The 20,403-nt window shown below is 69.2% G+C and overlaps 1 protein-coding gene across 1 annotated transcript in view; it reads right to left on the bottom strand.

Annotated features, from left to right (window-relative positions):
• Positions 1 to 20,403, bottom strand: part of LOC136789378 (proline-rich protein 12-like) — a 35,813-nt gene that overhangs the window by 3,600 nt on the left and 11,810 nt on the right. Inside the window, 26 exon segments of the mRNA XM_066989432.1 lie at positions 722 to 819; positions 943 to 1,068; positions 2,683 to 2,815; positions 2,817 to 3,018; positions 4,770 to 4,903; positions 7,370 to 7,461; positions 7,464 to 7,485; positions 9,453 to 9,769; positions 11,457 to 11,801; positions 11,804 to 11,866; positions 11,869 to 12,019; positions 15,467 to 15,574; positions 15,577 to 15,632; positions 15,635 to 15,970; positions 15,973 to 16,168; positions 16,171 to 16,398; positions 16,401 to 16,591; positions 16,594 to 16,967; positions 17,091 to 17,972; positions 18,033 to 18,294; positions 18,297 to 18,471; positions 18,868 to 19,068; positions 19,070 to 19,122; positions 19,125 to 19,154; positions 19,157 to 19,192; positions 19,195 to 19,257. Coding sequence (XP_066845533.1) covers positions 722 to 819; positions 943 to 1,068; positions 2,683 to 2,815; positions 2,817 to 3,018; positions 4,770 to 4,903; positions 7,370 to 7,461; positions 7,464 to 7,485; positions 9,453 to 9,769; positions 11,457 to 11,801; positions 11,804 to 11,866; positions 11,869 to 12,019; positions 15,467 to 15,574; positions 15,577 to 15,632; positions 15,635 to 15,970; positions 15,973 to 16,168; positions 16,171 to 16,398; positions 16,401 to 16,591; positions 16,594 to 16,967; positions 17,091 to 17,972; positions 18,033 to 18,294; positions 18,297 to 18,471; positions 18,868 to 19,068; positions 19,070 to 19,122; positions 19,125 to 19,154; positions 19,157 to 19,192; positions 19,195 to 19,257 — 4,874 coding nt within the window.

Here is a 20,403-nt window from a genome sequence, read left to right as displayed (position 1 = left end):
GTGACTCCCCCAGCCCCATAGCATCCCCCAACCCCCTCCAGTGACCCCCCAACCCCATAGCAAGCCCCCAACCCCGTAGCGTTCCCCCAACCCCATAGTGACCCCCCAAACCCAGAGCGGCCCCCAACCCTATAGCGACCCCCCCAGCCCCATAGCAAACCCCCAACCCCATAACATCCTCCCAACCCCATAGCGACCCCCCAGACCTATAACAATCCCCCAACCCCATCGCGACCCCCCAGCCCCAAATAGCCCCCCAGCCCCATATAAACCCCCAGCCCCATATCACCCCCAAGCGACCCCCCAACCCTATAGTGACCCCCCCGCCCCATATCACCCCCCAGCCCCATGCCCCCAAGCGACCCCCCAACCCTACAGCGACCCCCCAACCCTACAGTGACCCCCCAACCCTAGCGACCCCCCAACCCTATATCACCCCCAGCCCCATATAACCCCCCATCCCCATATAGCCCCCAAGTGACCCCCCAACCCTATAGCGACCCCCCAACCCTATATCACCCCCCAGCCCCATATCACCCCCCATCCCCCTGGTGCCCCCAAGTGACCCCCCAACCCTGGCGACCCCCAGCCCCATATCAGCCCCCAGCCCCGTATCGCCCCCCATCCCCATATCACCCCCCATCCCCCGGTGCCCCCCATCCCCCCGGTGCCCCCCCAGCCCCCCGTCGCCCCCCAGCCCCCGTCGCCCCCCAGTCCCCACCTGCAGCGAGGGGTTCAGCGTCACCCTCTTGAGGACCTTCTTCTTGTGGTCGTTGAGGATGCCGTCGATCTTGCGCATGGGGGGCAGGTAGAGCTCATCTGGGGGGGGGGGGCGAGGGGCCGCGTTAGGGGGGGGGGGGGGGGTGGGGGCTGGGGGCGGGCGGCGGCGGGGAGGTGGTGGTGGTGGGTGGGGGGGGGGGGGGGGGGCCGGGGGGGGCTCACCGTTGGTGTCCTCGAGCGCCTGGATCATGTCGGGGTCCAGCGCGGTGCTCACCAGCATCTCCACGTAGCTGCGGTACATCTCCTTCATGGCCCGCGTGTTCAGCACCCGCCCCGACGGCGCCCGCTCTGCTGGCGGCACGGCCCCTTTAAGGCGAGGCCACGCCCACCCGCGAGGCGAGGCCACGCCCCCTTCTCCACCCCACCCCCACCCCCCGCCCTGCATCGCCCCAGCGGGGAAGCTTCCGGCTTCATAAAGGGCTGGGGCCCCTTTAAGTGGAGGCCCCGCCCCGTTACAAGGCCCCACCCCCTTATAAGGCCCCGCCCATTTAGCACGCCACGCCCACTCCCTAGGCCCCGCCCACCCAGCAGGGCGCAGCCACCCAATGGCGTTGCAGGAGCAGGCGCTGATAAAGGGCGCGGCCCCTTTAAGGAGAAGCCCCGCCCACACCCAGCACCACGCCCACCACAAGCCCCGCCCACTCGGAGGCTCCACCCCCTTGGCACTCGCCCCACCCCCAGAGCAGCGCGCTGCCCCTTTAAGGGAAGCCCCGCCCCTTTTCATAAGCCACGCCCCCTTCTGTATAAGCCACGCCCCTTCCACACAGGCCACGCCTCCTTCAGCAGAAGCCCCGCCCCTTTGAAGCAGTGGCCCCACCCCCAAGAGCCCCAGGGCCCCCCCAACCCCTCCCAGAGCCCCAAAACCCCCTGATTTCCCCCAAAACCAGCCCAGGGCCCCCAAAGCCCCCAAAATCCCCCGTTTTCTCCCCAAACCACCCCCGGAGCCCCCAGTTCCCCCCCAAGCCCCTCCAAATTTCAGGAAATCCCCCCGATTTTGGGGTGCCCCCCCCCCAATTTCGGGACCCCCAAATTTCGGGGACCCCCCCATTTTAGTGCCCCCCCATTTCGGGGACTGCCCCATTCCAGTGCCCGCCCCCCAATTCAGCGACATCCCCCCATTTTGGGGGCCCTCCCCCCCCATTTTGGGGACCCCCCACTCCCAGTGACCCCCCCCCCCGAATTTTGGGGACCCCTCCCCCAGTTTCGGGGCCCCCCCAAATTTCGGGACCCCCCCATCTCGAGGAATTCCGCCCCCCCATTTTGGGACTGCCCCTCAATTCAGTGACACCCCCCCCGTGTTTTGGGGACCCTCCCCCGACATTTTGGGGTCCCCCCCACTCCATCGCCCCCCCGAATTTCGGGGACCCCCCGAATTTTAGGGACCCCCAGTTTCAGTCCCCCCCCCCCCCCAAATTTCAGGGACTGCCCCATTCCCGTGCCTGACCCCCAGCTCAGCGACATCCCCCCATTTCGGGGGCCCTCCCCCCCATTTTGGGCCCCCCCCCACTCCATTGACACCCCCCACAATTTCGGGGACCCCCCCGAATTTTAGGGACCCCCCCAGTTTCAATTCCCCCCCAATTCGGGGACTGCCCCATTCCAGTGCCCGCCCCCCAACTCAGCGACATCCCCCCATTTCGGGGGCCCTCCCTCCCCATTTTGGGCCCCCCCTCCATTGACACCCCCCACAATTTCGGGGACCCCCCGAATTTTAGGGACCCCCAGTTTCAATTCCCCCCCCAATTCGGGGACTGCCCCATTCCAGTGCCCGCCCCCCAGTTCAGCGACATCCCCCCACTTCGGGGGCCCTCCCTCCCCATTTTGCCCCCCCCCGCTCCATCGCCCCCCCCCCTAATTTCGGGGACCCCCCCCCCAAATTTCGGGGCCCCCCCCCCAGCTCACCCTCCTCGCTCTGGGGGTCGGGGCTGGAGTCGGACTCGGAGCTGCTGGCCGCCTCCTTCAGCCACTTCTTCCTCTTCTTGGGGGGGGGCTCGGCCTTCACCTTGGGGGGCTTCGCCTTGGCCTTGGGGGGCCGGGGGGGGCGCGGGGGGGCCCCGCGGCCGGCGCGGGGGCCGGGCCCTCGGGGGGTGGCTCCTGGGGGTTTCTCGCTGCGGGGGGTTTCTCGGGGCGGGGGGGCTTGTCGGGGCGGGGGGCTTCTCGAGGCGGGGGGCTTCTCGGGGGCTCCGCTTTGGGGGGGCCGGGGCCTTGGGGCCGGCGGCCTTGGGTTGGTTCTGCCGCCTGGGGGGGGGGGGGGGGTGTCAGGGGGGACCCCAAAATTATCCCCCTTTAAATCGTGGGGATTCCCCCCCCCCCCAAATTGCGGGGAAGACCCTTAAAGTGTGGGGATCCCGGATCATTGGGAGCCCCCCCCCCCCAAAAAAAATTTTGGGGACCCCCCTGCAAAATGTGGGGACCCCCCAAATGTGGGGAACCCCCCCAAAATGTGGGGACCCCCCCAAAATGTGGGGACCCCCCAAATGTGGGGACCCCCCCAAACTGTGGGGACCCCCCCAAACTGTGGGGACCCCCCCCCAAATGTGGGGACCCCCCAAATGTGGGGACCCCCCCCAAATGTGGGGGCCCCCCCCAAAATGTGGGGGCCCCCCCCAAAATGTGGAGAACCCCCCCAAATGTGGGGACCCCCACCCCAAACTGTGGGGAACCCCCCCAAATGTGGGGAACCCCCCTTACAACTTGAGGACCCCCCCCAAAATTTGTGGGGACATCGGGGACCCCCAAAGCCCCCCCAAGGAGTGGGGCCCGTGAAGTGCCCCCCGGGGACCCCGATGTCCCCACGCCCCCCCCCGATGTCCCCAAGTGCCCCAAACGCCCCCCGGTGCCCCAAATGGCCCCAAACGTCCCCGTGTCCCCTCACACCCCCTGGTGCCCCCCATGTCCCCATGAGCCCCCAATGTCCCCATGTCCCCCGAGGTCCCCGTGTCCCCCCGATGTCCCCATGTCCCCAATGTCCCCATGTCCCCAATGTCCCCAAGTCCCCTGATGTCCCCCATGTCCCTGTGTCCCTTGGTGTCCCCGTGCCCCCCAATGTCCCCGATTGTCCCCGTGTCCCCATGTCCCCAATGTCCCCGTGTCCCCCCGATGTCCCCATTGTCCCCAATGTCCCCATGTCCCCTGACTGTCCCCGATGTCCCCGTGTCCCTTGGTGTCCCCGTGCCCCCCAGTGTCCCCAGTGCCCCTGTGTCCCGATTGTCCCCAATGTCCCCACGTCCCCTACTGTCCCCAATGTCCCCGTGTCCCTCTATCCCCTGCTGTCCCCACGTCCCCTGCTTGTCCCCAACGTCCCCGTGTCCCCCGATGTCCACGATGTCCCTCTATCCCGATTGTCCCCAATGTCCCCAATATCCCCATGTCCCTGCTGTCCCCACGTCCCCTGCTTGTCCCCAATGTCCCCGTGTCCCCCGATGTCCCCAATGTCCCTGATGTCCCTCCATCCCCTACTGTCCCTAATGTCCCCATGTGCCTTGATGTCCCTGTGCCCCCCAATGTCCCCGATGTCCCTCTATCCCGATTGTCCCCAATGTCCCCATGTCCCTTGATCTCCCCACACCCCCAATGTCCCCGATGTCCCCCTATCCCCTACTGTCCTGTCCCCATGTCCCCTGCTTGTCCCCAACATCCCCGCGTCCCCATGTCCCATGTCCCGTCCCCCCCCCGATTGTCCCCGTCCCCATGTCCCTTGTCCCCAATGTCCCCGTGTCCCTTCATGTCCCTGCTGTCCCCACGTCCCCTGCTTGTCCCCAACGTCCCCGTGTCCCCCGATGTCCCCATGTCCCTCCATCCCGACGTCCCCTGATTGTCCCTTCAATGTCCCCGTGTCCCCCAACATCCCCGTTGTCCCTTGATGTCCCCGTGTCCCCCGATGTCCCCGATGTCCCTCTATCCCCTGCTGTCCCCACGTCCCCCGATTGTCCCCAACGTCCCCGCGTCCCCCGCTGTCCCCGCGCCCCCGTCCCCGTCCCCGCGGTCACCGGACGGCGGCGAGGGGCCGGTGCCAGGGCCGCCGGGAGCAGACGCGCACGCAGTCCTTCTTGTTGACGTTCTCCAGGAACTTGACGTAGAGCCGCTGGTACCGGTGCTTGGCGTCCCCGAAGTACCCCAGGTACTGCGCGGCCCCCGTCAGCGCCCCCAAAATCCACCTCCGGGGCAACCCCGGACCCCCAAAGGAACCCCCAGGGCACCCCCAGACCCCAAAGGAACCCCCGGGGTGCCCCCAGACCCCAAAACCGCCCCCAGGGCACCCCCGGACCATAAACAACCCATGGGGCACCCCCAGGCCCTAAATACCCTATAGGGACCCCCCAGACCCCAAATACCCCATGGGACACCCCCAGGCCCTAAATACCCCATAGGGACCCCCAGATCCCAAATACCCCATAGGGACCCCCAGGCCCCAAATACCCCATAGGGACCCCCCACACCCCAAATACCTCAAGGGACACCCCCAGACCCTAAATACCCCATGGGACACCCCCGGGCCCTAAATACCCCATAGGGACCCCCCAGACCCCAAATACTCCGAGGGGCACCCCAGTCCCCAAATAACCCATGGGGCACCCCCACACCCCAAATACCCCAAAGGCACCCCCAGACCCCAAATACCCCATGGGATACCCCCGGGCCCTAAATACCCTATCGGGACCCCCACACCCCAAATACCTCAAGGGACACCCCCAGACCCTAAATACCCCATGGGACACCCCCGGGCCCTAAATACCCTATAGGGACCCCCAGACCCCAAATACTCCGAGGGGCACCCCCAGACCCCAAATACCCCATTGGGCACCCCCAGACCCTAAATACCCCATAGGGATCCCCCAGACCCCAAATACCCCATGGGACGCCCCCAAGCCCTAAATACCCCATAGGGACCCCCAGGCCCCAAAGACCCCATAGGGACCCCCAGACCCCGAATACCCCATGCCCCTCCCCCCAAGACCCCAAAATACCCCCAGGGCCCCCCCCGACCCCAAATGCGCCCCCCAAACCCAAATAATGCCAGGGACCCCCCTCCAGACCCCAAACACCCCCAGGGCCCCCCCCCGACCCCAAATGTGCCCCCCCCGACCCCAAATAATGCCAGGGACCCCCCCCCCAAGACCCCAAAATACCCCCAGGGACCCCCCAGACCCCGAACACCCTCAGGCCCCCCCCCCGACCCCAAAAGTGCCCCCCCAACCCCAAATGTGCCCCCCCCGACCCCAAATAATGCCAGGGACCCCCCCAGGACCCCAAAATACCCCCAGGACCCCCCCCCGACCCCAAATGTGCCCCCCCCGACCCCAAATAATGCCAGGGACCCCCCGAGGCCCCAAAATACACCCAGGGCCCCCCCCGACCCCAAATGTGCCCCCCCCGACCCCAAATAATGCCAGGGACCCCCCCGAGGCCCCAAAATACCCCCAGGGCCCCCCCGACCCCAAATGCGCCCCCCAAACCCAAATAATGCCAGGGACCCCCTCCAGACCCCAAACACCCCCAGGGCCCCCCCCGACCCCAAATGTGCCCCCCCCCGACCCCAAATAATGCCAGGGACCCCCCCAAGACCCCAAAATACCCCCAGGGACCCCCCCAGACCCCGAACACCCTCAGGCCCCCCCCCGACCCCAAAAGTGCCCCCCCAACCCCAAATGTGCCCCCCCCGACCCCAAATAATGCCAGGGACCCCCCCCCAAGACCCCAAAATACCCCCAGGGCCCCCCCCGACCCCAAATGTGCCCCCCCCGACCCCAAATAATGCCAGGGACCCCCTCCGACCCCAAAATACCCCCAGGGACCCCCTCCAGACCCCGAACACCCCCAGGGCCCCCCCGACCCCAAATGTGCCCCCAAATACCCCATGTCCCCCCCCCCCCCAAGACCCCAAAATACCCTCAGGGACCCCCCAGACCCCGAACACCCTCAGGCCCCCCCCAAACCCCAAATGTGCCCCCCGACCCCAAATAATGCCAGGGACACCCCCGCCCAAGACCCCAAAATACCCCCAGGGCCCCCCCCCGACCCCAAATGTGTCCCCCCGACCCCAAATAATGCCAGGGACCCCCCCCCCCAACCCCAAACACCCCCAGGGCCCCCCTCGACCCCAAATGTGCCCCCCCCCGACCCCAAAAGTGCCCCCCAACCCCAAATAATGCCAGGGACCCCCCCGCAGACCCCAAACACCCCCAGAGCCCCCCTCGACCCCAAATGTGCCCCCCCCGACCCCAAATAATGCCAGGGACCCCCCCCCCAAGACCCCAAACACCCCCAGGGCCCCTCCTCGACCCCAAATGTGCCCCCCGACCCCAAATAATGCCAGGGACCCCCCCCAGACCCCAAACACCCTCAGGGCCCCCCCCGACCCCAAAAGTGCCCCCCCGACCCCAAATAATGCCAGGGACCCCCCCCCAAGACCCCAAAATACCCCCAGAGCCCCCTCCCGACCCCAAATGTGCCCCCCCGACCCCAAATAATGCCAGGGACCCCCCCCCCCCAAGACCCCAAAATACCCCCAGGGCCCCCCCCCCGACCCCAAAGCGCCCCCCGACCCCAAGCGCCCCCCGACCCCGAAGCGCCCCCCGGCCCCACTCACGTTGCTGGTGGCGCAGAACTGCCGCTGCCCGTCCTTGATCTCGGGGGTGAATTTCTGCAGCAGCGCCTTCTGCACCCGCCAGATCGGGGGGGCTCGCGGCCCGTCTGCAGCGCCAGCTGGGGGCGCGGGGGGGGGGGTCGGGGGGGTCGGACCCCAAAAAGGGGCCCCCGGCCCCGAAACGCGGCCCCAAAATCCCCCCGGAAACCCCAAAGCGCGCAGCCCAATGCAGCGCCTCCCAGTACGTCCCAGTGCCTCCCAGTAAGTCCCAGCTGGGGGGCACGGCGAGGTCGGGGGGGCACCACGGGGGGTGTCGGACCCCAAAAAGGGGCCCCCGGCCCCAAAACGCGGCCCCAAAATCCCCCCGGAAACCCCAAAGCACGCAGCCCAATGCAGCGCCTCCCAGCGGCTCCCAGTAAGTCCCAGTGCCTCCCAGTAAGTCCCAGCTGGGGGGCACAGGGGGGTCGGGGGGCACCGCGGGGGGGTCGGACCCCAAAAGGGTCCCCCGGCCCCGAAACGCTGCCCCAAAATCCCCCCGGAAACCCCAAAGCGCGCAGCCCAATGCAGCGCCTCCCAGCACCTCCCAGTAAGTCCCAGTGCCTCCCAGTAAGTCCCAGCTGGGGGGGGGGGGGAGCACGGTGGGGTCGGGGGGCACCACGGGGGGTCGGACCCAAAAGGGGCCCCCGGCCCCGAAACGCGGCCCCAAAATCCTCCCCGGAAACCCCAAAGCACGCAGCCCAATGCAGCGCCTCCCAGTACGTCCCAGTGCCTTCCCAGTAAGTCCCAGCTGGGGGCACAGCGAGGTCGGGGGGCACCGCGGGGGGTCGGACCCCAAAAGGGGCCCCCGGCCCCAAAACGCTGCCCCCAAATCCCCCCGGAAACCCCAAAGCGCGCAGCCCAATGCAGCGCCTCCCAGTGCCTCCCAGTGCCTCCCAGTATGTCCCAGTGCCTCCAGGGGCTCCCAGTACTTACCAGTAAGTGCCAGTGCCTCTCAGTATCTCCCAGTGCCTCCTGGTGCTTCCCAGTGCTCCCAGTAATTCCCAGTCCCTCCCAATAAGTCCCAGTGCCTCCCAGTCCCTCTCAGTATTTCCCAGTCCCTCCCAGTATCTCCCAGTCCCTCCCAGTATCTCCCAGTGCCCACCTGGCGGCCCCGGATCTTCTCCACGGGGACACGGAGCTTGGAGGGAGCCTCCGGGCCTTTTCCCAGTGCCTCCCAGTGCCTCCCAGTGCCCTCGGTCTCTCTCCCAGTCCCTCCCAGTGCCTCCCAGTCCCTCCCAGCGCCTCCCAGCACCCCCAGTCCCTCCCAGTGCCCACCTTCAGCACCTGGATGTCCTCCACAGGGATGAGAGCCTCACCTTGGTCTCAGAAGCAGCCTCCGATCCCCCTCCCAGTGCCTCCCAGTGCCCCCAATCCCCCTCCCAGTGCCCCCAATCCCCCTCCCAGTCCCTCCCAGTCCCTCCCAGCACCTCCCAGCGCCCCCCAGTCCCTCCCAGTCCCTCCCAATACCCACCTTCAGCACCTGGATGTCCTCCACAGGGATGAGAGCCTCACCTTGGTCTCAGAAGCAGCCTCCGATCCCCCTCCCAGTGCCTCCCAGTGCCCCCAATCCCCCTCCCAGTGCCCCCAATCCCCCTCCCAACGCCTCCCAGTCCCTCCCAGTGCCCCCCAGTGCCTCCCAGTCCCTCCCAGTGCCCACCTTCAGCGCCTGGATGTCCTCCACGTGTATGAGAGCCTCGTCTCAGCCTCAGAAGCAGCCTCCAATCCCGCTCCCAGTGCCTCCCAGTGACCCCAGTCCCCCTCCCAGCGCCTCCCAGTGACCCCAATCCCCCTCCCAGCGCCTCCCAGCGCCTCCCAGTCCCTCCCAGCGCCCCCAGTCCCTCCCAGTGCCCACCTTCAGCGCCTGGATGTCCTCCACGTGTATGAGAGCCTCGTCCCAGCCTCAGAAGCAGCCTCCAATCCCCCTCCCAGTGCCTCCCGGTGCCCCCAATCCCCCTCCCAGTGCCCCCAATCCCCCTCCCAGTCCCTCCCAGTCCCTCCCAGCACCTCCCAGCACCCCCAGTCCCTCCCAGTCCCTCCCAGTGCCCACCTTCAGCGCCTGGATGTCCTCCACGCGCACGACGAACTCGTCCCTCTCGCGGAAGATGCCCTCCCCGCCGCTCTCGGCCTCGTCCTCGTCGGTGTCCCCGCAGACGGCCGCCGTCTCCTGCTTCTTGGCCAGGTGCAGAGGCCGCGAGTCCTCGGCCTCCTCGCGCTCGGGGAGGCCGGCGCCGCCGCTTCGGGGGGCCCTTGGGCGCCGGGGGGACGGGGGGCCGCCGGGACCACCGCCGGGGCGGCCGGGGAGGCTCGGGCTGGGAGCCCTCCGAGGGCACGGGGCTGGGGGCTGCGGCTCCGGCGGGGGGGGGTCTGGAGGGGGTAAGGGGGAGGGGGGTTAGAATAAGGGGGTGGGGGGCACTGGGGGCGGGGAATGGGGCCTCTGGGAGGGCGCTGTGGGGCTGGGAGGTCGTTATAGGGCCCGGGAGGCTGATATAGGGCCAGGAGATCACTATAAGGACCAGGAGGTCGTTATAGGGCCCCGGAGGCTGGTATGGGGCCAGGAGGTCACTATAAGGCCAGGAGATTGTTATAGGGCCCGGGAGGTTGTTATGGGGCCAGAAGATCACTATAAGGCCCAGGAGGTCGTTATAAGGCCCGGGAGGGTGGTATGGGGCCAGGAGGTGGCTGTGGGGCCAGGAGGTCGTTATAGGGCCCGGGAGGCTGGTATGGGGTCAGGAGGTGGCTGTGGGGCCAGGAGGTCGCTATAAGGCCAGGAGGTCATTATAGGGCCCAGGAGGCTGGTATAGGGCCAGGAGATCGTTATAGGGCCCTGGAGGCTGGTATGGGACCAGGAGGTCACTATAAGGCCAGGAAATCGTTATAGGGCCCGGGAGGCTGGTATGGGGCCAGGAGGTGGCTATGGGGCCAGGAGGTCGTTATAGGGCCCGGGAGGCTGGTATGGGGCCAGGAGGTCGCTATAAGGCCCAGGAGGTTGTTATAGGGTCCGGGAGGGTGGTATGGGGCCAGGAGGTGGCTATGGGGCCCAGGAGCTTGTTATAGGGCCCGGGAGGCTGGTATGGGGCCAGGAGGTCGTTATAGGGCCCTGGAGGCTGGTATGGGGCCCAGGAGATCATTATAGGGCCCTGGAGGCTGGTATGGGGCCAGGAAGTTGTTATAGGGCCTGGGAGGTCCCTGGTATGGGGCCCAGGAGATCGCTATAAGGGTCAGGAAGTCGCTAGGGCCCAGGAGGCTGGTATGGGGCCAGGAGGTTGCTATGGGGCCAGGAGGTCACCATGGGGCCCGGGAGTCCGCTATGGGGCTCGGGAGGTCACCATGGGGCTTGAGAGGCGGCTATAGGGCCCAGGGGGCTGTTATAGGACCCAGGAGGTCCCTATGGGGCCAGGGAGGTGGCTATGGGGCCCAGGAGGCCATTATGGGGCCCAGGACATATCTACGGGGTCCAGGGGCTTTATATGAGGCCCAGGAGGTATCTATGGGGCCCGGGAGGCGCCTATAGGGCCCAGGATGTGTTTATGGGGCCCAGGAAATTGTTATGGGTCCCAGGAGGTGGCTATGAGGCCCAGGAGGTTTCTATGGGTCCCAGGAGACATCTACGGGGCCCGGGAGGCCGCTATAGGGCCCGGGAGGTCTCTATGGGTCCCAGGAGGTCCCTATGGGGCCTAGGAGGTCCCTACGGGTCCCAGGAGGCCGTTACGGCTCCCAGGAGAACCCCACGACACTTTTGTGGGTGCCAGCAGAGGCCTCTACGGGCAGCAAAGAGGCTGCTGGAGGCTCCCTGGGCCTCCCAGTGCCTCCCAGTAGCTCCCAGCACCTCCCAGCGGCTCCCAGCACCCCCCCCACAACCCCCAAGATCCCCTATAACCCCCCCCCCACCCCCCTAAAGCCCCCAGCACCCCGCCCAACCCCTCCACCCCCCATCCCTCCCCTCCATCCACCCGCCGCGGCCTCCCCTTCATCCCGCGGGCAGCCTCTCCCCGGGCCTCCCCCACCCCATTCCCACCGCGTTTTCCCCCCCCCCCCAAAAACAAAGACCCACCGGCCGTGTCGGGGTCGCGGCGGTCGGCGGGGTCGTAGAGGGCGGAGATGGCGGAGGAGATGCTCTTCTGCAGGTCCTGGTTCTTGCTGACCGAGTCCTCCTCGTCGGACGAGAAGGAGGGCAGGGTCTCCAGGTTGCGCTTCAGCTCCTCGTCCAGCCGCTTGCAGGGGCTGGGGCACGCCATCACCAGCCCCTCGCCCTCCGGCCCCTCCAACCCCGCCGGCAGCAGCTGGGGGGGGCCCACCGAGAAGGGCTGGGGGGCGGCGGAGGCGGCGGAGGCGGCGGGGGAGGCCGGGAGCCCTTGGAAGGGCTGGCGGAGGCCGGCGGCGGCGGCGGCGGCGGGGGCTGGCGCTTGCCGGCCTTGAGGAAGTCGAGGAAGGAGGCCATGAAGCCCGAGCGCACCTCGGGGTCTTCTCCTCGGCCTCGCGGATCTTCTGCTTGATGCGCTCCCGCGACGCCCCCACCTCCGCACCGGGGGGGCCGGGGTCCCGGGGGGCCGAGGGAGGCTGCGGGAGGCCCTCGCCCGACGGGCCCTCCGAGGGTTTGGGCACCGGGAGCTTGATCTGAGGAGGGAGGAAAGGGGGAAGAAACGGGGGGGTGGGTCAGCGAACCCCCCAAAACTGGCCCCTAAATGTTTGTTGGGGGGGGGAATCCCAAATCCGGCCGCCTGCCCCAAAAGCGAGGCCCCAGACCCCCAAAAACCCCAAATCCTGCCCTCGATAGGCCTGGAGGCACCAAGGCCTCGCAGCCGGCCTCAGCCCGTTCCTGGGGGGCGAAGGTCGCGGAAGGGCCCCAAAGCGGCCTTTTTGTCCCCAAAAACCCAGCCCCGGACCCCACGGTGCTTTTCGCCCCCCGAGATCCCAACGTTCAAATCCCCAAATCCTCCAAATCCCGACCTCCAAGACCTCCAAGCCGCGACCACCAGGCCCAAACCCAACCTCCAACAGGTTTGGAGGCTCCAAGACCAGACAGAACCGCCCAAAATCCTCCATTTTCCACCCAAAACCTCATTCCCGGCCCCCACAGTGCCTCTCAGCCACCTGAGACCCCCCAAATCCCCCAAATCCTCTCCCCGAAGACCTCCAACCCACGATCACCAACCCCAAACCCAACCCGATACCCCAACCCAACCGCCGCCATTTCGAGGCCCCCGAGACCAAAGAGGACCTCCCGAAATCCTCCCGTTTGCCCCCAAAACACATCCCCAAACCCCACAGTGCCTCTCAGCCCCCTAAGAACCCTCCAAGACCCCCCCAAATCCCCCAAATCTTCTCCTCCAAGACCTCCAACCCATCACCACCAACCCCAAACCCAACCTCCGACATTTTGGAGGTCACAAGACCAAACACGACCTCCTGAAATCCTCCGTTTCCCCCAAAAAAACTATCCCCAGCCCCTTCAGCCTCCCGAGACCACCCCAAAGCCTCACCTTGAAGACCTCAAAGCCAAGACCACCAACCCCAAACCCAACCTCAATTCCCAAACCCAACCTCTGCCATTTTGGAGGCCGGGAGACCAAACACAACCTCTCAAAATCCTCCATTTCCTACCCCAAAACCCACCCCCAACCCCCTCAGCCCACCAAGACCTCCCCAAATCCCCCAAATCTTCTCCTCCAAGACCTCCAACCCATCACCACCAACCCCAAACCCAACCTCCGACATTTTGGAGGCCAGAAGACCAAACAGGACCTCCCAAAATCCTCCATTTTACCCCGATAAACCCGTCACCAGCCCCCGAAGCAACCTGAGACCCCCCAGGACCCTCCAAATCCCCCAAATCCTCACCTCGACGACCTCCAACCCACGGCCACCAACCCCTAACCCAAGCTCCGCCATTTTGGAGGCCAGGAGGCCGAACAGAACCTCCCCAAATCCTCCATTTTCCCCCCAAAACCCATCCTGAGTCCCCAAAGCACCGTGAGACCCCTCCAAGACCCCCCAAATCCCCCAAATCTTCTTCTCCAAGACCTCCAACCCATCACCACCAACCCCAAACCCAACCTCCGACATTTTGGAGGCCAGGAGGCCAAACAGGACCTCCTGAAATCCTTCCTTTTTTCCCCAAGAAACTACCCCCAGCCCCTTCAGCCTCCTGAGACCACCCCAAAGCCTCACCTCCAAGACCTTAAAGCCAAGACCACCAACCCCAAACCCAACCTCGATTCCCAAACCCAACCTCCGCCAGTTTGGAGGCCAGGAGACCAAACAGAACATCCCGAAATCCTCCATTTTTCCCCCAAAACCCATCCCTAGCCCTACCAGCCCAACAAGACTCCCCCAAATCCTCTCCTCGAAGACCTCCAACCCAGGACCACCGATCTCAAACCCAACCTTGATTCCCAAACCCAACCTCTGCCATTTTGGAGGCCAGGAGACCAAACAGAACCTCTCAAAATCCTCCATTTCCTACCCCAAAACCCACCCCAACCCCTCAGCCCACAACACCTCCCCAAATCACCCAAATCCTCACCTCAACGACCTCCAACCCACCACCACCAACCCCAAACCCAACCTCCGCCATTTTGGAGGCCAGGAGACCAAACAGGACCTCCCGAAATCCTCTGTTTTACCCCGATAAACCCGTCACCAGCCCCCAAAGCAACCTGAGACCCCCCCCAAGACCCTCCAAATCCCCCAAATCCTCACCTCGACGACCTCCAACCCACGGCCACCAACCCCTAACCCAACCTCTGCCATTTTGGAGGCCAAGAGGCCGAAGAGAACCTCCCGAAACCCTCCCTTTTCCCCCCAAAACCCATCCTGAGTCCCCAAAGCACCCTAAGACCCCTCCAAGACCCCCCCAAATCCCCCAAATCTTCTCCTCCAAGACCTCCGACCCCTCACCACCAACCCCAAACCCAACCTCCGCCATTTTAGAGGCCAGGATGCCAAACAGGACCTCCTGAAATCCTCAGTTTCCCCCCAAAAAAACTATCCCCAGCCCCTTCAGCCTCCGGAGACCACCCCAAAGCCTCACCTTGAAGACCTCAAAGCCAAGACCACCAATCCCAAACCCAACCTCGATTCCCAAACCCAACCTCTGCCATTTTGGAGGCCGGGAGACCAAACACAACCTCTCAAAATCCTCCATTTCCTACCCCAAAACCCACCCCCAACCCCCTCAGCCCACCAGACCTCCCCAAATCCCCCAAATCTTCTCCTCCAAGACCTCCAACCCATCACCACCAACCCCAAACCCAACCTCCGACATTTTGGAGGCCAGAAGACCAAACGGGACCTCCCGAAATCCTCCGTTTTACCCCCGATAAACCCGTCACCGGCCCCCAAAGCAACCTGAGACCCCCAAGACCCTCCAAATCCCCCAAATCCTCGCCTCGGCGACCTCCAACCCACGGTCACCAACCCCTAACCCAAGCTCCGCCATTTTGGAGGCCAGGAGACCTAGCAGAACCTCCCAAAACCCTCCCTTTTCCCCCCAAAACCCATCCTGAGTCCCCAAAACACCGTGAGACCCCTCCAAGACCCCCCAAATCCCCCAAATCTTCTCCTCCAAGACCTCCAACCCATCACCACCAACCCCAAACCCAACCTCCGACATTTTGGAGGCCAGGAGGCCAAACACGACCTCCTGAAATCCTTCCTTTTTCCCCAAAAAACTACCCCCAGCCCCTTCAGCCTCCTGAGACCACCCCAAAGCCTCACCTCCAAGACCTCAAAGCCAAGACCACCAACCCCAAACCCAACCTCGATTCCCAAACCCAACCTCCGCCATTTTGGAGGCCAGAAGACCAAACGGGACCTCCCCAAATCCTCCATTTCCCCCCAAAACCCATCCTGAGTCCCCAAAGCACCGTGAGACCCCTCCAAGACCCCCCCAAATCCCCCAAATCTTCTCCTCCAAGACCTCCAACCCATCACCACCAACCCCTAACCCAACCTCCACCACTTTGGAGGCCAAGAGGCCGAACAGAACGTCCCGAAACCCTCCCTTTTCCCCCCAAAACCCATCCCCAGCCCCACCGCCCAGCCCCCCCCCCAGCCCCTCACCTTGAGGGGCCGCAGCGGCTCCATCCCGGCCCCATCCGCCCCGTCCCTCGCCCCCTTCCTGCCCCGACCCCTCCCTCGCCCCCGGGGCTTCTTGGCCCCGTCGGGGGGAGGCGCGAGGAGGCCGGGGGCTCCGCCAGCGGCCGGATGCGGGGCCTCCCCCGGGGCCGGGGGGTCCCTCGCGCTTGGGCTTGGTGGGCTTGCGGCCGCGCTTCTTGGGGCCGCCGGGGGCCGGGGGGGGGCAGAAGTCGATGTCCCCCAGGGGGCTGAGGCTGGGCCGGGCGCGGCAGCTGGAGATGAGGTCGGGGAGGAGGTCGGGGAGGCGGCGGCTGTTGAGGCGGATGTCGGCGGGGACGTCGGCCTTGTCCTCGTCGTCCTCGAACTCGTACTCCTGCGCGTAGGTCTTCTTGGGGGGGGGCGGGAAGGGGTCCCGCTTGCGCAGCAGCTGGAAGGAGGAGGTGCGCAGCAGCTTCTTGGGCTTGGACGAGCAGAAGAGGGGGCGGCGTGGGGGGCTTCGGGGGGCCGGCTCGCCGGGGGCCCCCCCTGGATCAGCCCCAGCGGCTCGGCGTTGACGGTGGAGGGCAGCTGGTGCTTGGCGGCCTCCAGCCCCAGGGCGGCCTCGCCGGGGGTCCGGCGGGCAGAAGGGGGGGTAGCCCTGCCCCAGCGCGTACGGGGGCGGCGGCGGCGGCGGCGGCTGGGGGGGGCGGCCTTCATCCCCTCGGGCCGGGGCTCCAGGGGGGGGCCGGGGCCGGCCTCGTCCTCCTCCTCCTCCTCCTCGTCCTCCTCCTCGTCCTCCTCGTCCTCGCCGGCCGCCTTGGGGGCGAACTCCTCGGGGGGGGCCCGAACATGTCCTCCATGCCGGGGAAGAAGCCGCGCTCCTCGTCCTGCAGCAGCGCGTCGGGGAAGCAGATGGAGGTGAGGGGCACGAGCGCGCCCCCCTTGCCCCCCCAGCCGGGCTGCCCCCCCCGGCGCCCCCGAACTGGTCCTTGGCGTCCAGCGGGGCCGGGGGCCCGGCGGGGGGCCTCGGCGTGGGGCGGCAGCAGGTGAGGGGCGCCCCCCGGCACCCCGCCGGCACCGGCGGCCCCCCGCTGCCGGGGGGGGGGCCAAGGTGGGTCTCCAAGCCCAGGGGGGCTCCAAGAAGTCCTGGATCTCCTGGGGGCGGCAGCACCTCCATGGCCCCGGGGGGGGGCAGCTGGGGGAGGCCTGCGGGTGGGCCTGGTGCAGGTGGGCTTCGAGCAGCAGCTGCGGGGAGGGCGGCCGAGGGGGGCCAGCGGCGGCGCCTCCAGCAGGTGGACGTCCAGGGGGGCCGCCCCGGGGGGCGCCCGTGGAGCTGGCTCTGGGTGTGGGTGAGCACCGAGGGCAGGAGCGGCCCCCCAGGTCGGCGTGGGGGGCTCCAGCAGCAGGCCGTGGGCTTCCAGCCCCCCCCGGCGGCGGCGGCGGCGGCGGCAGCGGCGGCGGCGGCGGCGGCGGCGGCGGCGGGCGGGGGGGGCCCGTGCTCGGGGGTCTTGGGCAGGTAGGCGGCGTGGGGGGCCCAGCTCCTTCGGGCCCCCCCGGCTTTCTTCAGCTCGTAGGAATCCAGGGGGGCGCGCCGGGGGGGGCGCGGGGGCGGCGGCGGGGGGGGCCCGGCGGCGGGGCGGCGGCGGGGGGGCCGTAGTGGACCACCGAGGTGGCCGCCAGCCCCTCGGCCCCCGCCGCCGCCGCCGCCGCCACCACCGCGCCCCCCGCAGGCCTTGCCGGCCCCCGGCCCCCCGGCAGCGCCGGCGGCGGCCCCCGCGCCCCTCGGGCTTCTTCTTCTCCTTCAGCAGCGCCAGCTCCAGCGCCCCCGGCCCCCCTCCAGGTTGGAGTTGGGCCGGATGACGCTGGGGTGGGCCAGGGCCCCGTAGCCCCCCCCACCACCACCAGGCCCTTGGGCGCCCCCCCGCTCCTCGCAGCCCCCCAGCCCCTCGCCCGGCCCCCGGGGGGCTGGGGGGCTTGCAGCAGGTGCTGGATGAGGAAGTCCTCGTCCTCGCTGCGCTCGGCCCCCAGCAGCTCGGCCTCCCCCTTGCCCCCCCCGACGAAGGCGGGCGGGGGGGGGCCCCTCTCCAGGCCCCCCCGGCGCGCCGCCGGCCCCCCCCGCCGTAGGCCGGGGGGAGGAAGGAGGGCGACAGGAGGTACTTGGGGGTGCCCGGGGGACGCCCCGCTGGGGGGCGCCCGCCGGGGGGGGACTGCAGGGGGCGGATGATGGGGGAGGGGCTGGACCCCCAGCGCCCCCGCCCCGTAGGGCAGGGGGGCCGGGCCCGTAGCCCAGCGAGGGGCTGGGGGCCGCCAGGCCCGGGGGGGGCGGCGGCGGCGGCGGCGGGCGGCGGCGGGGGCTGGGCGGCGGGGGGCTGGCCCGGGGGGGGGCCCCCGTAGCCTCCCCCGCGGCCCCGGCCGCCCCCTCGCCGGGCACCCCGTGGGGCAGCGCCTGCAGCTGCTCGGGGGAGTAGGTGGGGGGGGGCCCGGCGCAGGCCTGCAGCCCCCCCGCCGCCGCCCCCCGCGCCGCCGCCGCCGCCGCCCCCCGCCGCCGCCGCCGCCGCCCCGCCCGCCTTGCCCCCCCGAAGCCCCCGGGAGCGGCGGGGGCGGCGGGGGGCCGGCGGAGGACGGGGGCGGCGGGGGAGGCGGCGGCGGGGGGGGGCTGCGGGGGGGTGGCTCCGTAGGCCGGGGCCCCCCGGCGCCCCCGGCCCCATGGCCAGCAGCCCGGGGGGGCTGCCCGGGGGAGTAGGCGGGCGAGTGGCCGGCGATGACGGAGCTCGGCTTGGGGGGGCCGGGGCTGAAGCTGCCCTGGCACTTGGGGGTCCCGCCGGAGCGGGGGGCTGCCGCGAGGCCGAGTAGCTCTTGGCCTTGCCCCCCCGCGGCGCCTCCGCTGGCGGCCCCCCGGCTCCCGCGGCCCCCCGGCTCCCGCGGCCCCCCCGGCTCCCGCGGCCCCCCCCGCTGTAAGCCGGCGACTGGATGATGGGGCGGTACTGGGGGGGGCTCGGGCGGGGGCCGCCCTGGGGGGCCCCCGTCGGCGGGGGAGGGCGAGGGGTCCCCCAGGGGGCTGCAGGACAGGGGGGCCGCGGTAGGCGGCCCCCCGCCGCCTCCGCCGCCCCCCGCGCCCCCGCCGCCGCCGCCCCCGGCGCCCCCCCTCCGCCGCCGCCGCCGCCCCCCGCCGCCGCAGCTCAGGTAGTGCTGCAGGCCGTGGGGGCTGGCTGGCGGCGGGGGGGCGCTGGTAGTGCTTGATGACGCTGTCCTGCCGCGGCACCGCTCGCTCCCCCCCCCGGCGCCCCCCGCCGCCCCCGCCGCCGCCGCCCCCCCGAAGACGGCGGGGTTGTAGAGCTGCGGCGGCGGGGGGCTGCTCGGCCGCCCCCGGCGCGGGGGCGCCGAGCTGGGCCGACAGCAGGTTAAACTGGGAGGCGGACGGCGGCGGCGGGGGGGCGGCGGCGGGGGGGGGGCGGCCCCCGGTAGGAAGCGGGCTGGGCGGAGGGGGGGCGGCGGGCAGCGCCAGGCGGTCCGAAGCCCAGCGGCGGGGGGCGGCGGCGGCGGCGGCGGCGGGGGGGACGCTGGCTTGGGGAGGGGGGCTTGATGTGCAGCAGGGGGGGTCGTGGGGGGAGAGAGGAGCCCGTTGGAGCCCGGGCTGAAGGCGGCCTCGGGGAGGCTGAGGGGGAGCTCACCGGGAAGCTGCGGCCCCGAAAGGCGCCGGGTGCTGGTAGGCCCCCAGCGCCCCCGAGCCCCGAACGTGCCCGAGCCCGGCAGCGCCCCCGAGATGAAGAGCTCGGCGGGGGCCGGCGTGTGCATGGCTGCGGGGGGGAGAGAGAAAAATAAGGGGGGGGTTGGGTGGGGGCGGGAGGGGGTTTGGGGGGGGGTTGGGGGGGTTGGGGGCCTGGGGAGGGGGTTGGGGGGTGCCCAGGGGGAGTGGGGGCCCTGGGAGTGAGGGAAGGGGGCTCGGGGGGGGGGGCCTTGGATTGGGGGGTCCGGGGGGCCCTTGGAGTGATGGGGAGGGGGGCTGGGGGAATATGGGGGGGCTGGGGGGGTGGGGAGGGGATTAGGGGTGCCCAGGGGAGTGGGGGCCCTGGGAGTGAGGGGAAGGGGGGGCTCGGGGGGGCCTTGGATTGGGGGGGTCGGGGGGGGGCCTTGGAGTGATGGGGAGGGGGCTGGGGGGTGGGGAGGGGGCTGGGGGAATATGGGAGGTTGGGGGGGTGGGGAGGGGGATTAGGGGGTGCCCAGGGGGAGTGGGGGGCCCTGGGAGTGAGGGGTCCTGGGGGGAGGCTTGGATTGGGGGGGTCCGGGGGGCCCTTGGATTGGGGGGGTCCTGGGGGGTCCTTGGAGTGCTGGGGAGGGGGCTGGGGAGGAGGTGGGGGGGATATGGGGGGGCTGGGGGGGGTTGGGGGTGCCCAGGGGAGTGGGGGGCCCTTGGGGTGAGGGGTGGGGGTCCTGGGGGAGGGCTTGGATTGGGGGGTCCGGGGGGGGCCCTTGGAGTGATGGGGAGGGGGCTGGGGGGGCTGGAGGATGGGGGGGCTGGGGGGATTAGGGGGTGCCCAGGAGGAGTGGGGGGCCCTGGGGTGAGGGGGGGGGGGTCCTGGGGGAGGGGCTTGGATTGGGGGGGGTCCGGGGGGGGCCCTTGGAGTGATGGGGAGGGGGCTGGGGAGGAGGTGGGGGGATATGGGGGGGCTGGGGGGTGGGTTAGGGGGTGCCCAGGGGGAGTGGGGGCGCTTGGAGTGAGGGGAAGGGGGCCCTGGGGGGGGCGGCTTGGATTGGGGGGCCCGGGGGGGCCTTGGATTGGGGGGGTCCGGGGGGGGCATTGGAGTGATGGGGAGGGGGCTGGGGGGGAATATGGGGGGGCTGGGGGGTGGGGAGGGGGATTAGGGGGTGCCCAGGGGAGTGGGGGGGGGGGATTAGGGGGAAGCCCTGGGGGGGGGTTGGGGGCCCGGCGGGGGGGGGGCTTG

The sequence above is a fragment of the Anser cygnoides genome, unplaced genomic scaffold, assembly GCF_040182565.1.
Source record: "Anser cygnoides isolate HZ-2024a breed goose unplaced genomic scaffold, Taihu_goose_T2T_genome scaffold_44_1, whole genome shotgun sequence".
NCBI lineage: Eukaryota > Metazoa > Chordata > Aves > Anseriformes > Anatidae > Anser > Anser cygnoides.
Note: the sequence above shows the minus strand (reverse complement) of the source record. Positions and strands in the feature narration are given on the sequence as shown.